This window comes from Phyllostomus hastatus, unplaced genomic scaffold (assembly GCF_019186645.2).
Source record: "Phyllostomus hastatus isolate PE091 unplaced genomic scaffold, TTU_PhHast_1.1 phas_contig_159, whole genome shotgun sequence".
Taxonomy (NCBI): Eukaryota; Metazoa; Chordata; class Mammalia; order Chiroptera; family Phyllostomidae; genus Phyllostomus; species Phyllostomus hastatus.
The window spans coordinates 19,158,017-19,175,219 of record NW_025333640.1 but is presented as its reverse complement, the minus strand read 5'-3'; the positions used below and the strand labels follow the sequence as shown (position 1 = coordinate 19,175,219).

The 17,203-nt window shown below is 38.4% G+C and overlaps 1 protein-coding gene across 3 annotated transcripts in view; it reads left to right on the top strand.

Moving 5' to 3' along the window:
• Positions 1–17,203, top strand: part of MARCHF1 (membrane associated ring-CH-type finger 1) — a 560,630-nt gene that overhangs the window by 489,420 nt on the left and 54,007 nt on the right. Inside the window, exons 7-8 of one of the 3 annotated variants that reach the window (XM_045831238.1) lie at positions 2,841–2,920; positions 3,200–3,961. In XM_045831238.1, coding sequence (XP_045687194.1) covers positions 2,841–2,920; positions 3,200–3,961 — 842 coding nt within the window. Of the gene's footprint in view, positions 1–2,686; positions 2,921–3,199; positions 3,962–17,203 lie in introns of those variants that run through there. The other 2 variants (XM_045831239.1, XM_045831240.1) reach the window with 2 other exon arrangements.

Below are 17,203 nucleotides of genomic sequence, written 5' to 3'. Positions count from 1 at the left end.
ATTTTTCTAAATATCATGCCAAATAGTCTGTTGCTGTGTTGATTTTTTTGTTTCTTGTTCTCCTGAGGAAGAAATTCCCTTCCAAAATATTACAAACATATTCAGTTATGTGTTCCTCACACACTTTTATGGTTTTATTTTGCTATAGTTAAGTCATTCATCCACCTAAATTTCATGGTAGGCAGTAGGACAGCATCCAGCTTTACATTTTGTAAATGACTAGTCATTTTTTCTCTTGCTATTTATTTAAATACCTAGCCTTTTCCCACTGATTTGAACTGCGTTTACTATGTAATAAGGTATAGATAGATAGATAGATAGATAGATGAATTGCTATTCTAATGCATCCTTTCCTTTGCCACCCACATAATCTTCTGATTTCTGAAGAGTCATGCTGCTTTATATCTGATAAAAGTGATCCCACTTAGCTTTTATTAAAGAATTTCCCTAGATGTTTCCCCATATTACCTTTTTCAGATGATCTTTCAAATGATTTTAGTCCTATTTAAAAATAAAACAACCAGTTGGGGCTATATTGCTTAAATGACCCCTTTTCTCAGTCCCCGCTGTACACTAAATATATTTAATCCTAATTCTTCTCCCTGCTGCAGTCAGTTCTGTACCTCCCAGTCACCTTGGTTCAGTCACCAAGGTGAGCTTTCTGGGCCCCAGACTTCATGATTTCCATTTACTGCTGAATATCTGTCAATGACTTTCTGTTTATTTGAGGATACAGCCCAAACATTTCAATGTGGCATACAGGACCCCTGTCTACTCATTCGTCTGGACTTTGTATTACTGGTACTTCATATCTCATTCACTACCTTCCCTCCAGTCATTGCAAACCTTTTTGTGTCCCCAAAAAGGCCATGTTCTCTCTACTCTGTGCTCTTGTACAACCTTCTCCCTGTCTGGGCTGCCCTCCCTCGCTTTTCTCACACTCACCCTTTTGAGGTCAGGTGTCATTTCCTCTGAGATACTTTAAATCTCTGCTCCATTCTGCATTAGGTATCCTTCCTTCATCACAACCCCATTCCTAGACTCTTTGGGGATATACTAAAGTTGCCTATTCACTTACATCTCTTCTCTGCTAAACAAGAAGCCCCTTCGAGATGCTGTCTCTTTCTTTATTCCCAGATCTCATCATTGTATCTATTATATAATCCACCCTTAATTCATGTTTGCTGAACAAATGAATCAAAGGTTACACCAGCTAGGGTTAATTTTATATCAGTCAGCTGGTCAAATAGATTTCAGTCTTAATTCTAGCCTTTTCCAGATTCTAAAAGCCACCTGCAGTCTTTGGCTCAGGGAGCCCTCCCTCCATCTTTACAAACAGAAAGGTAGCATCTTCCCTTCTCTCTTACCTTTGCTCTTATCCTTCCTTACTATGTCTCCTCTGATTGTAACACTTCTGCCTCCACCTTATAAGGTTCCTCTCGATTACATTGGACCCTGTAAGATAATCCAGGATCATTTTCCCATCTCCAGATCTTTAACTTACTTATATTTGCAAAGTATTTTCTGTTGTATAAGGAAATGTATTCACAAATTCCAGGGATTGGAATGTTAACATCTTGGGAGGTGAGGTGGAATATTATTCAGTCTACTATGCCTTCTCTTGAAAGTTTTTTTGACCTCTTGAGTTATTAATTTCTTTTTCTCTGCATCCCACAATATCCCAAATATGGACATTTTTAGAACTACTTTGATGTTTGGGATAACTGGGCTTATTCTGAATGGCCTGAGTCTGGACCTAGGAGCTCCTTCTTTTCCTGTGTGAAAGAGAGGTGTGTTGCTAGGGGGACAAGAGAACAGACACAGAGACAGGAGATCTCATCCAATCCTCTGCTGTAACACCTACAAGTAAGAAAAAGCACCAATCACTCAGTTCCCTCATCTGGAACATGGAGATAATTACAGTATTTGCCACATATGTTTCTTGTGATTATTAATAAGTGAACATATAAAAATTACTTGAAAGAGTGATTGGCACATAATCAGTCAAAGCTGTTATTATCCCTTTTCACTTGTGAGATTACTAGGAGAATTAAAGAGACAGTAGATAATGCACAATGAAGGACACAGTAAATTTTCAAAACTCTCTAGCTTTTGCTTTATCATCATCTGTGTTCTAAATACAACAGATTAAAGTCAAATTGAAGGAAGATAGGAGTTTTGGTGAAATGTACTCAACTTTGTGCCAAGAATCTGAAGTATTTCTGGTTCTCTTAATTTGGGGCTCAGTATGATCACAGGGTTAATAGATATGAAAGGCCCATAATGCTGTGATGGATAGATTTTATTAGTTTCAATGATAAAGTAGTAATGACTGCAGACTTTTAACTATTACAGAGTATTTTCAAATATATTATCTCATGGGTCCATGTTGTGACCTAGTGTTAACTCCAGGCAATGCTAGCAATCTAATGGCTATTTGATTATTTAGGTCCTAGATCATTATTATCCTTGTCATTTAGTGGCCTTTATGTCCTTTACATGATAGGATATTTGAGTGTGATCCATTTATTTTCAAGGACAATGAGCCATCCCACTCAAATAGTCACAGTAAGGATAGAATTTGTATAATCATCTTCCTCTCTCACAAATGAAGCAAGAGCTAAGTGGTTCACCATCTCAGCTGTTTCAAGTTCCTCAAATAAGTTTTACTTTTGCAAAACGGACCTCTAACTTCCTACATTCTGTGAGCTGTGTGTGTTAAAATCAACATGACTGCCAGCCACGTTTGTTGTAATTTTTTAAATATGTGGAAAAAAAGAAAGATATCGACCATGTATTACCTTAACCAAGATGCCAAATTATCTAACTTGTTTCTCCAGGCAAGCAGCCCAACCACAGGGACAGCTCCCAGGAGCCAGTCAAGGTTGTCTGTCTGTCCATCCACTCAGGACATCTGCAGGTAAGTGCTCAGCAACTGATTCTACTCAGTATTTTTAGGCTAATGTATTATATTCTTGTTTTACATTCTGAGACTGTGTGGCTCTTGCTTCTGCCTTATGTTGTCCATTAACAATTTATTCAGGCTTAAGTTTTGTTTTTTCCTTTAGTACATTTTCTTCATTTGATCTTTGTTTACCAACTTCTGGTCCATGCTATCATTTTCATCATTCTCTCTCTGTTTTCCCATGGCTTTCCTCTCTATTCCCATTTCCCATCCTTTGTCTGCTGCTTTGTCTAGATCTGCCATCTTGCATGACATGTCAGAAGATGCATTTGAACAATGCACCCCTGTCATGGTGCTGAGCCCTGCTAGGAAGGAGTCTGGTAAGAAATCAGTAAAACAGAGGCCCAGGAGGAGGAAAAGGGCCTCTGAGAGATATGAGCATGCAGAAGAACAAATAAGAGGGAAAAGAAATGATTTGCACCTCCAGATCTCAAGCCCCAGATGGAGTGAGCTTTACACAGATTCTTCAGATTCATCTTCCATAGATGAGAGTCATTGGATCCAGGCAAAAAGAAGAGCCCAAGAGAAATTCCGACTGTCACGAAGAAGGAGAAATAATAATAAATCATGTGGAAACTTGGATGCGGCTTCTGCTCCTAATGGAATTTATCTGGTAAATTTGGGCTCCAAAGGTAAAAAGCAACAAGAGCTGACTGAATGTGAGAGTGGCCCTTTAAATCTCTGCAGGGGGAAAGGCACATGGTACCAAGAGCACAGTCTTTCCCTGCCTAGGGGATCCTTCAAGATTAAGAGATCCTCAAGGAACCATGAAGAAAGCAAAGGCAGACACCACCACAGGGACCCACAGCTCTTGCATAGTCTTAGGCTAAATGACCCAATCAACAAAAGATTTTCAGAAACAGATTCCACCACTGAAATATTAGCAGGAACAGAAGGCAGCAAGTATGCGGATGACGCAGGTTTCCAGGTGAATGGCTGTCCTCATAAACCTCCTGCCACCTACCGTGACGGGTCTGAACATTTAAAAGTATGCAGGTCAGTTACCCTGGAGAAACTCTCGATGCCGTGTAAATGTTTTTTCTTTCTGCTGTGAGTTGCATGTGTGTTTGACATCTACCCTTAAAATATAACATTTTTTTTTCATGCTGTTATTTGTCTGGTTGTATATAAGGTGGTAAAATGAGAAAAGGTGGGTCTGAGAAGAACAATAGAATTGTATTCCTCCCCTTTTTTAAATTGAAAAATGGTTTATCCTAGTAAAGGGGCTGACAAATCAGTCGAGTCTTGTACTCATTCCAGTGAAGACAAGGTTGTTGAAGGAAATATGAGTGAGTGACTCTTCAATGCAAATTTGGTGAACCGTTAGCACTCTGACAGAAAAATATTCAAGGCTTAAGGTTTTAAAGGTCAGAATTTTGTACCAGAAAGGTCTCCTCTGCAGTTGGTGCTAATTTGTTCTCCAATTGTTTGACTCAGCAGGGTAATTTAAAACTGAAAGGACACAGATACAGGTCATGGACATGTCGGCGGGGTTGCTGGAGCCTTCAGGGAAGACCACATTAACTTTAGTGATAATCATGTATTAAAAGGTCTCAACATGCAGGCATTTCATAGCTATAAAACTACCTTCATGTGCTTTTTACCCAACTGTACACATTTTAAAAATAATTTAATATTAAAAAGAATCATAGGACTGTCCATGCTGTTATTTACAAATGAGATGATTTTAAACAATGCATATTTAACTTGGATTCTGTCAGGGAGCAAGTGAAGTTTTTGTTGCATAATGCTTTGTTGTGTGGGCTTATTTAGACGCAAGTTGCTGTTACTTTATAAAACACATATGTGTGTTTCATGTGAATCATGTAACCCAGAGGATGAGGCCTATGTGTGTTCAGGGCAGGGCAATAGGAGAATTAAACTCTGGATGTAGATAATATTAGAATGGTTTGTTTTTCTGAAAGTTTTATAAGCGAGTCATTCATAAAATGCCCATTCATTTTTTCACTCAAGCACCTATTATGTGTCAGGTTTTATTCTAGGCTTGAAAATATACCAAGGCATGAGATTTTATATGAGATATAATCTCTGACATCTTAGCTCATGGTCAGATGGGGTTAACAGTCACAGAACTCTTTCATAGTTACATGTATTTTCGATTGTGATAAGGAATGTGAGAACACATAACAAACAAGGAAGCTTTATTATTCTGGGACATCAGAGGAAAAACTCTTTTAAGGAAGTGACAAGCTGACTGGGGTTCAAAGGACGACAGGAACTGATCAAAGAAGCAACAGGGTTGGGGGGGTGGGGGAGGGGACTGTCCAGCAGGAGGGCCACTACATGAAGCCAGGATGAGGGAAAGAGTTTAGCAATCCAGGGAGCCCACAGCTGGCTGTGGTGGCCAGTGTGGTGAGTGGGGGGATGGGTGGTAGAGATGAGGCCCGAGAGGTGGAGAGGGCCCTGCAAACCGTACTAAGGTATTTAAAGAGAAGTGGCATCACTTGATTGATATATTAGTGTAAGTTTCTTGAACTCTTTTGAATGTGATTTGTGTGGCTTAGCTAGAATGTTGGGGGATAGAAGAAAACACTATTTCTAGTCTAGAATAAGAACTCCCACTTGCAGCCGTCTGCTGTCCTTTCCCAAATCTACTTCTAACATAATTGAATGAAAGACAGTCAAAGAAGCTTTTTGTAGGCTTAATGGTAATTGGAGAAAGAAGTAATGCTTGCAAATGGCTGGTTCTCCTAACTTATAAGCATTGCTCTGGAGGAACATTTTCAAAGACTGGATATTTAACTTAGACTTCTATTAATGAAAATGAGATCAGTGGGCCTATAGTTATTATTTCTTGCTGTGAATTATCATCAAAATATACCCGCTAAGCAAATACTAAGGACTGCATATTGAATGGGATGCCAAGGATAAAAAGTGACAAAAGAACTTGATTCTTCCTATAAGAGGCGTATTATCTATTAGGAGAAATCAAATGCACATCCAAAAAGGTGAAATTTCAAAGCAGTACGGGATACATTTAAGAAGAGGAATACTGTGGGAATTTGAAGAAAGAAGAGCTGCTAAGAGGTAGAACCTCTTAAGAAGGGGGATTATTGGGATTGAGAAAAGTAGAATTTAGATTGGATGAGATGTATGGATGGCATTCCAGGCACTCAAGGCAGGGAAAAGACCGTGAGCCCAGGCCTGGGTGCAGGAATGACACTGTGCACTTAAGAATTTTGTGTGAATTTGTGTGACTAGGTTAGGAGGCTTGCATAGATTGATTACAACTAAATTTTCATTAAAGAGATGTTATGAACAAAATGTGCACATCCTTCCAAGGGGTTTATGTCTATTCTGTACATCTTTGTTTTCAAACTGCCTCCATGAGCCTCTTGGTGCCAAAGAGGCATCCTTGAAAGTTGAGGACAGGTTAAGAGTGTTGTACTTACTACTTTAGCCCAACTTTAACCAGAGAATTTTCATGATTATCTCTGTTTTATAGTGGGGCTCTATGTAATATTCCTTTAAGAAGAAAAGAAGATTCCCCTGCCAAAGAAAATACAGAAGAGCTTTTGTTAAATAGAAGAGGCTCGATGAAGACCAGCACATACAGAGTAGTCACAGGGTCCTGAGGGTGTACAGGGAAAGGAAACTACCTTTAGGAGAATGAGTTGTGATGTAGTAGAAGTATCCTACTTTGAGGTAACTAGGACTAGGATTATAGAGGATAATGAAAGGGGAAACATTGGCATACTGGTTTCCACCAGGTGAATAGAAATGACCTTAATGCTTGGACTTGGTGAGAGCATAAGACAAAGGAGTCAGCAATGACTCCAAACCTTGGAACCTGGAAGACAATAAATGCTGATGTTACTGACAGAGGCAGAAGAGGTCAGAGGCAAGTTGGTTTGGGAAAGACACAGTGAATTCAATTACGGGCAGGCCATTTATTGTTGCAGTGATATTCAAGTGTCAGCCGTCCCACAGACAATAGGAGACATGTCACTGGGACGCAGAAGAGCCATCGGGGCTGGCTCTGTATTCAAGCATTAGTGAACTATATACAGACCAACACTATGTATTAACACAGGGCAATAGTGCAAAGACATTAAAGATGAAAATATAATCATGGTCAGAGAGGACATATAGATTCTCAGGGAGGTGACAATGAGGCCAAGGAGGTGAATGAAATATTTAAAAGAGATCATTTGCAGAAAAATAGCCCTTTGAATGGACAAGCCTAAGCACCAGGAGCTCCTGTGAAGGGGAGAAAAATAACCCACAAGAGAAGCAGCAATTGCCTTGAACTTGCGCGCCTGCTGCTTCAGAAATGCATAGGCAGGACCAGTGTCAGCCACAACCACAAGGCGGAAGCTTCTAAACCCTTCCTCCTTGGTTCCCAGCATTTAGTCCCCACGTGGACACTCTATGCTCTTTCCCACCTCATTGAAGCCTTGTTTAGACGAAGTTTCTCTTAGCCAGTTATAACTTACAGGACACTTAAATCATCATGCTATTTACATCCACAGTTGTGTAGTAGGAAAAGCTTTGCCTTTTTTATTTAAAAAAAAATATATACCTGTAGAACAATGTGAATTAGATTATGTTTGTCTTAACAGCCTCTGAATTATCCTTAGTGGCAAATTCAGAATCTTTAATATGATTCAGAAGTCCCTGCAGGATCTGTCTAGCAGACCTGCCCCTCCAGCTTCAATGCCCGTCATTAACAATGACCTCCTCAAGCTGGTCTGTCGTGAGTTCCCTGGCAGTGGCCAGGCCTGTCTCTTTGAGAGCCCAGGATGCCTGCATGTCACCTCCACCCCTGCCCTTCACCAGACTACCTCCTAGTCATTCTTTCTTGATTTAAATGTCATCTCTTTAGGGGCACCTTTATGATTTCCCAAGCAATAATCAGGTTGCCTAGTAGTCAATTCCATAGCCTAATTTTAAATGGCTAACATGAAGATATTTTTGTGATGGACTGCATCAGAATTGTTCACAGCAGTGTTCACCTTGCCTGGAAAGATAGCACATATTCGACACAATTTTTGAATGAATAGATTTAGGGAAAATGAATTTTTCTAAGGGAGTCATTCTTACTGTGTGAAATCATAGCACTAAAGGGTGAATTTCTTCACCTTCTATGGAGCCAACACATAAAGAACACTCCACACCAGCAGTTCTCACACCTTACCAGCCATTAGTTGACTACAGAGCTTGTTAAAGTACAGGCTGCTGGGCATACCCTCAGAGTTACTGATCCCCTCACTTTGTGGTTGGGCCCATGAGTCTGCATTTCTAAAGTGTGTCCAGATGATACAGATGTTGTTGACCTAGGGGCCATATATTTAGAACCTCTATTCATTGCTCCACATTCTCTCTGAACTTTAAGTGGGAAGAGAAAAGAAAAAGGGAAATAGAAAGAATGAGTTTGGGAAGTATAATTAGTTTTTTTTTATCATCTTCTGTTGAATGCCAACACAATGACCAATTCAGTTATTTTCATGTATTTCTCACTGTTTGCTAGGATAGTGTGGGTTATCTCACTAAAACCATAGACCGACAAAGTCTGGCTGTACCAGGAACTCAGATGTCATGATTTGGATGTTGTCTCCCTTCAACCACTTCCTCATCTTAGCTACCCTGTTCCTGTCCGTAACTCCACAAATCCTCTGAATTTTCAGTTTTAACTATGTTCTTCTGCATTGAACCTATCTGGTCTCTAAGCCCTGCCATTTCTTCTTGCGGATCTTGCTTTTGATCTGTGATGCCTTCTTTCTCATTGTTAGTGTCTCATTTTGGTCCATACTCCACATCCATCCCTTAGCCGGCTACCTGCTTCAGTTAAAACTCTCCCACTAGGTTAGAATGGGCTGAACATATATGCATAACCCATAGACACAGACAACAGTGTGGTGGTGGCCAGAGGGAAGAGGGTGTAGGGGTTGGGTGAAAGTGGGCAAAAGGGTGGGGGGAAATGGGGCACCTATAATAATGTCAGCAATAAAAATAAAGTATAAAAATTGACTGAAACAAAGTCAAACATGCTTAAGCAAAAAAGGGATGTATTAGCCACAGAAATAGAAAATCCAGGTATACAGATGGCTTCAGGGACTCCAGAGACTCAAACAATGTGGTTTTTTTTCCTCTCTCTCTCCTCCATGTCTTGTTCTTATTTTCTCCAACTGCAGATAAACTTCCGCTATATAGCAAAGGGAAGAGACAGTGTGAACAAGGATAGCTTCAGGCTCACATTTTACCAGCAGTGACCTCCCAGAAAAGAGAAATGTTCTCTTCCAGGCATTGCACATAAAGTCTCAGCCTGCCTTAGGTCACATCCTTAGGCTAATCACAGTCACCAGGGCCATGGAGCATTATGCTTTGATCAAGCCCTTGGGTGGGAAAGCTGGATTTAAAATGTGGCTATTGGAAACCCCTTGAGAACCTTATGAATTGGGGGAAGGGCATTTCAACAACAAAAAAAGAGCAGTAGCAAGACCAGAAGACTTGGGGAAAGATTCAGGAGCAAAAATATATAGTAGCACTCTACCGCCACCAAACTCATTTCTTCCCCTCCAACATGCCTTTATCCTTCTCTCCAAATGTACACTGAGGTATATTATCCTCGTTTTTTCCTTTCTATGAAGGATTTCCAAGCTGTTTTTGTCCACAATAGTCTTTTTTTCTTAGAATTCCCATAATTTTTGTAGTAAATATTACATATTTAGTATTTAGTTTTTCTCTTATAATTTCACATGTGTTCTCTTTTCCTGAGAGAGTAAGTAAGGCTCCTAGAAGATAGGAACCACGTCTCATACCTATCTGTGCCCTCCACTATACTCAGAACAATCCTGCCCTTTAGAAATTCCTCCAGCAGGACTTCTGGGATGGCTTTGTAATTGTTAAATGCTAAGAGCAAAGACTTGAAAAAATCAGTGGCATGGTAATGGGAATTGGGTGGTTCACAGTAAAACAAGGAATAATGAATTCCATCAATGGTTTCTTCAATAAAAAGAAGAGCCCAAAGGTAAATAATAACTCCTGGTAATGTTCCAGTTCTAGCTTGGGTTGCGTGGTGAGTTTAGAGGTATACATTATAGTGTTTTCCTCTAGCCTTTGTTAGGCATATTCTCATTTCTTCATGAAGAAAAACAATTTTGAGGAAAAAATGGATGAGAAAATGGTAAAATTAGTCTGTATTTTGACTTTTTTAATTCTTGCAAGTTGTGGGGACTTTAGGTGTGAGAAAATAGACAATTTCTAAAACTCCAAAAATTTACAGGAGAAGACTCCTTTTTCAGAGAAATTGGATCATGCTTCGTGACAAAACACCTGCATCTGTAAAATTGATTTAGGTAATTTTTAAATAATAGGCTTGAGCTCCTAAGAAAATCATGCTTAAACTGAATTCTTTGTCATCTCTGTCATCATGTCTGTATAGTCATTCATTTCATACAATGAACAACAATTTCTGAGGAATTTATGCTGAATTAAGGCAATGTTCTTGACACTGGACATACAGTAGAAAATATAGCAATGGCCCCATCCCTCATGAATGCATATTCTAGTTGGTAAGACAAATAATTAAACAGGCACATGTAAAAACATCCATGGATGAAGCTGAAGGAGCACATTGCATCTCGTAGCACAAAGCTGGTTTCCCTGGGGAACTAACAATAAAGGAGAAACTCAAAGGAGAAGTAAGAGTCAGTGGGGCAAAGAGAAGAGATAATCTATTCCAGGAAAAGGATGTGGCATATGTGAACACCCAGCGATGAGTGAGATGTGGTATAAAAGGATTTCAGGGTGGCCTGGCAGAGAACAGAAGGAGGGGAATGGTAGACAGTCCTGGAGTTTTTTACCAACCAGAGTTAGGATCCTGGACTGTGTTTCTGATAACAAGGGGAGATTTCTGTAGACTTTAAGCAAAAGGATGACCCTGTCACTTTTGTGTTTTGGAAGATTACTCAAGCTGCTGTTGGAAAGCAGATTGGTGGGTGCACGACCCAAGTCAAAGGAAACCAGTTAGAAAGCCACTGCTGTGTCCTACGGAAGTGGTGATGGTGGTTATGAAGTAGATGGATTTTTAAAGTATTTTCAAAGTAAATCAAACAGGACTTCATGATTAATTACATATTTATGTGATTTCAAGCTTCTGATTTAGAGAACTGTGTAGATTATAGTACCATTTACTAGTGAGAGAAGGAACACATTACTTGAGAGACTGATTTAAAAGGAGAAGATGGAGTTCAGTTTTAGACGGATAGTTTATGGTGCAAGGCAAATATCCAAAGAGAGATATTCAGGAGTCAAGTATGTATAAAGGTGCAGAGTTCAGAAGATGAATCTCAACTTTAGATAAAGATTGAGAAGTCTTGAGCATATAGGTGGTGGTTGTCAAAATCTCCCATAGAAAACTTGCGAACTGAGAAAATAAAGGCCTGAAGAACCCTGTGGAATAGCAACATTTAATGGTCCTAAAAGAGAAAAAGAAACCAACAGAGAGAAGGAGAAGAACGGATAAAGATCATATGAAAATGCAGGAGTGTGTAAAAGAAAAGAGAAAATGTGATAAATGGAGGAAATGATCAATTTGGGGGCCATTTCTTGTTTGTTTTTCAATTTAGAGGACCCTTGAGCTCAGAGAGAGAGAGAGAGAGATTGAAAATGCAGAAAACTGAGAGGTTTTTTTATTTATTAAGGTCCCACAAAGAAGTTAGGAAAAGATGGACTCAAAACTCAAAGTAGAAGGATTGCCATGGCAAGGAAAACAGGTGCTGTATGTCTTTATTTGCAATAGAACTAGAATAGAATTTGATAAATGTGGACAAATATGCACCTACAATTTATTAGAGTTTCTTTTTGATGGCCTTGTAGAAAGGGGATTGGTTGCAGGGTCAAACATCCAGTGAAATTTGAATTTCAGATAAATAACAAATAACTTTTATCAGGACATACTCATACTAAAAAATATTTCTTGTTTATCTGAAATTCAAATGTAACTGGGCATCCTGTATATTTTTGCTTAATCTGGCAATGTTAAGCATAATAAGATAGAAAAGCATTATTGAAAATTCTGTTGAGGTTCGTAACTATGAATTTATGTGGCCATGGACTGCAGGAAGTATACTTTACCTCTGCAGCTCATCATTTAAATGCAGATACAACCACAGATGGAGAGCAGGATGATAGCTAAGGTTGGGGAGGAGGTTAGGAGGTGGAGAGATAGAGCAAAAAGGACAAATAACTTGTGGACATGGACAACAGTGTGGTGACTGCTGCGGGGAGGGGTATATAAGGACTAAATGGTAATGGAAAATATACAATAAAATATTTCTCAAAAAATAAATGCGGATACAACCAAAGAAGGCAATTGAATATGGGCCTAAGGGAGTGACATCACGAAACATCTAGGTTTCACATTTAGCATAGTCACCAAATAAACTTGAAATTTAAAAACTAAGAAAAAAATATGGCGTACAAATAAAACTGTTAAAGTAAAATAACATTTCAATGAGTTGTTTTGTTCTCCATGTTGATTTAGGAAAAAATACCTACTTCTCTTTACCTTAACATTGCAGGAAATTGTCACAGTCACTGGGAAGACTGGGTCCTAGGTTCACAGACACTTGGTTCACTTTCCCATCTGCTCGTTGAAGGCTTTGGAACATCCACACAGGTTGTTAACTGTCTCTTCCTTGGACATGTTATTCCTGGGGCATCTTCTTTCCTTTCATAGTCTCTAATTATGAGAATATTCCTTCTAATATTTAATCAGCCTGTGTCCTCATATTTTCTGTCTGCTAGCCCTAGATTCATATTCACTCAGTAATAGATTTTTTTTTTTACTTTTGTTATACTGTTACTTATTTCTATGACTTTTTCTGTACAACAGTGAAACTGATGTTCTCTTTTCAAAGTCCATTCCATGAGTAAAAGATCAGCTGTTCAATATTCAGATGATAAAGGTGACCCTAAGGGACCTAATGAAAAGAATTCATTTCCAAGAGGTAGCAGATTCTTAAGAAAATTCTCAAATTTATTCTCTTCTCTATGCCTTTGCCTTTCTTTTTCTGAGTCTTGTAGGAATTAATAGCAACCTTTCTCCTGTTCATTTTAATAACAGCTGAGTTGGTGGGAAATGTAGGTATGAGCATTGTATTAACCTGCCAGAGATGAATTACTTGGGATTGCCCACATTGGGCCCTAGCCTAGACCTGTTGAATCAGAAACTCTCCTAGCGGGACCCAGCCATAAGGTTGTACCTGGCCCTGCATGTGCGTCTGATGCACGCTAAAGGTTGAGAACCACTGAAGTAGAGACTATGGATTAGAAACAGAGAGCTGTAAAAGAGGGTGCTTGTGCTGCAGTGGGGTAAATAGACGGTGTTTGAGAGTAGAAGAAAAAAGAGATAGATATAAATCTGTGCACGAGGGACAGCAAAACACAAAGCAAATAAAAGAGATGACGATATATGTTGGTGTTTGATGACTCTCTATTTCCTTTTAAAAATGATTTGATAAACTATACACACACACACACATACATATACATACATATCTATGAATATACATTTGTATAGAGTTGGCCCTCCATATCCATGGGTTCCACATCTGAGGATTCAACCAACCATGGATCAAAAATATTTGGAAAAAAATAACATTTTGTTGTTGCTGACTTGTACTATGTAGTTAGCTTACCATGGTTGTATCTGCACTGAACACATACTTTTTTTCTTGTCATTATTTCCTAAACAATATAGTGTAACAACTATGTATATCATATTTATATTGCATTAGATATTATAAGCAATATGGAGATGGTTTAAAATATAGGGGAGTATGTGCATAGGTTATACACAAAATACTATATCATTTTATATTAGGGACTTGAGTATCCATGGACTTTGGTACCTGTGGGGAATCCTGGAACCAAATGCCTGCAGATACTGAAGGACAACTATATATATAAACAGTCATGTATATACATACATTGTATGTATATACAAGGTGGGGCAAAAGTCAGTTTGCAGTTGTGCAAAAGTTTCTTCTTGTATTATATACTAATTATTGTATTATTTTCCATATAATACGATACAACTGTATTTACAAACAACTGTAAAGCTGCTTTTGCCCCACCCTGTGTATGCTAGGAAAAGTAGAAAGCCAAATGCGAGATGGACTCACTCCATACCAGAAACCATGGGAATGAGTCTACAGGGGCTGAGCAGGGCTGCTGAGGACAGGACAGTGCAGACATCCCTCAGCCATAGGGTTGCCAGGAGTCACAGCCAACTCAACGGCATGCAGTGCACACACATACATGCATATATATGTATGTGTGTATATGTGTGTTGTATACATATTTATCCACACACAATTCAAAAGTGATCTACTCCTTGTTTTATTTATCTTGTGTCACATTTAGGGCAACACTGTACTTGGGGGTTTACACCTGAGCACTTGCACCTTTCACTTTTGTAGTTTGTGCATAAAAATAAAAAGTGTACTTTACCTTTCATTAAACTCTCTATTGAAGTTATACATTTTAAAATTTTTTATTGTTTCTATTTTCAGATAAGACAGCTGCTTCAGAGACATAACAGAAAGGCAAAGATATCAGGGAAGAGCTATATGTAATGATTGCACCTGGCATACATAATTATTTAAATTTATTCATATGTGTATGGAAAAAAATGATATCAACTTATCATTTAGATTATTTCATAGTGACAAATTCTGTCCAAGAAGGAGAAAGATCAAAAGACAATGAAAATACAAGGACACAGATGAAGGCTAGGTGTTGAGAAAGGCTCAGTGGACAGTGATGAGAATTGAGAAAGTCAGACACAGCCACAAACCCAGCCAGTTTAAATGCTAATGATGTAGTTGAAGAGACCCATTGCAGCTAGCAAGCAGCAGGGTAAATTGGTGTTAGCTTTCAAAAAACTGAAGCAGAACCTTCTATACCTACATGGACAGTCTGAATACACATACTTGCATAAATCATAGATGCAGGTCATACCCGACATGAAATAGCAAGTTTCTTAAAAGATTTTATTTATTTATTTTTAGAGAGGGGAATGGAGGGAGAAAGAGAAACACTAATGTGTGGTTGCCTCTCGCATGCCCCCTACTGGGACCTGGCCTGTGGCCTAGGCATTTGCCTTGACTGGGAATTGAACCTGCAACCTTTTGGTTCACAGGCCAGTGTTCGATCCACTGAGCCACACCAGCCAGGGCACTTAAATTCAGATAATACAAGTTAGGCCTAACATTGGTATATACATGTGGGGTGAAGGTGAGGGACAAATTATTCTTCATATTTTTCTCTTTCCAATGAATAAAGATTTGGGGCATAGAATGGAGGCTCTCACAAATGAAGTTAACAAGTTTATATTTCTATTAAAATATAAATGATTGTCACATGAAGATCCTTTAGTTACTGTGTTACCAAAATATAAAAGTGTGGCTCCTGAAGCCGGACAGAAAGGGAGCAAGAAAGCAATTCACATTGGCTGATACTAAGACACAGTACTTTTCCAAATTGCTCAGATATATATATCTATCTAATAATTATCAGTTTATTAACTTGCCAGAGAACAAGAGAAAAGAAAGTACAATAGAATTGGAAAAATATTCTTCAATTTCTGTTTTCAGTTCATTTTTAATATTTCCTTTAGTGCTTATTATAGTAGGTATGGTTATTGTAAAAAAAAATTAAATAGAGGAAACTCCTATTTTAAACCCTAGATTTTGATACATTTCCTTTGAATCTTTTCATGCATATAATTTTAATAGGATTATAGTTTGTTTTTAATTATGTCTCTAAGAGCTATGTGTATATAGCTCTTAAAGAATGAAACCTGTCAGAAAAAAGAATCTTAAAGTTTTTTGTCTAAATGGAAATTCTCTTCTCTCAGGATTCTGAATAAAATATAATTTTATTTTTATAAGGCATTTTCACTTTGTTTCATAAAATTGTACTTTTTGACCTATGATCGAGAAACAAATGATTGGAATAAACAGAGGGTATAAGAACCATTCTGGTTATACTTACACACTAAGAAATATGAATCAGAAAGAGGCAGAAAGAAATAACATTATTAATTATGTATTTGGAATGCTATTGCTAGTAGTAAAAATATATTTTAACTGTAGTTACATTTAGAAAGTAATTGTTTTTGGTAATTCTACCACTGTTTGGAAAATATTTTTCAAGTATGATTATTCACTGAAATTATTCAAGATTGCAGGCCCTATGAGAAAGTGCAAAATTACTTCCTTCTACTTTTCAAATTGCCTGACTCCATACAGTGTGACTAAGTTAGAAATTAAAAATTGTAAACATTATGGTTTCCAAATGGTACCTGGGGTGACAAACAAATGCTCAGTGGCCCTGGAAGGAGATTAATCTGGAGCATCTGTCTTGAGGAGCTTTAATTAAACTCCTAAAGTCAGTTTAATCTGTCCTTTACTTCCGTTCTCCCACGGGTCATGCCCCCCTTTTCCCAAATGGATGCCTGAGTTCTACCAATTTTCCTTTTACAGTCTCTTGTTCCCTTTCTCTAGTCTCACAATATGACACTACTTCTTGTTCTTGTTACTGTCCTCTTTAACTATTCTCTTCTTTTTCTTCCTAATCTCTGAGGTAACATGACTGTATTAATCTTTTTAATAATCTTGTCTTCTTACTCAAATTCTTTAGTGAGTTCCCTCTCCAACTAAATACAGACAAAGCTCTTTGGTATGTGTACCTGCGTGTGTGTGTGTGTGTGTGCGCGCGTGCATACGTGCTGGCACTGAATGAAGAAATGTATTTTAGGCTCTCCATGATCATACGTTACTTTTCAATATGACATCCCACCCAAACTTTTCTGTACCTGTTGAAATTGGCCACATACTTGACCTGATTACCCGGTCAATTCTACTTCTAAGCATTCACTGAAAATGTCTTCTATGTCTGGAGTAGTCTACCAACTTCCATCTCCATCTGCTGACACTCCATCTGCTGACTTTCATTTCATATACTACATCTTCCATTCGGCCTAACCACCACCCCTACCCCCGGTCTGTACTTTGTCTTTGCATCCCCTGCATATAGTAGCACTTGATATGATACATATCACATTGTACAATAATTTGGATTCTATCTAGTTGTGCAATTGTCCAAAGTATAAACTGTCAAAGTATGAACTCCTTGTAGGGCACCAAGACTGGGGCTTATTTATCAGCCCGTTGTATAACCTTGCACATAATACATATGCAACAAGTT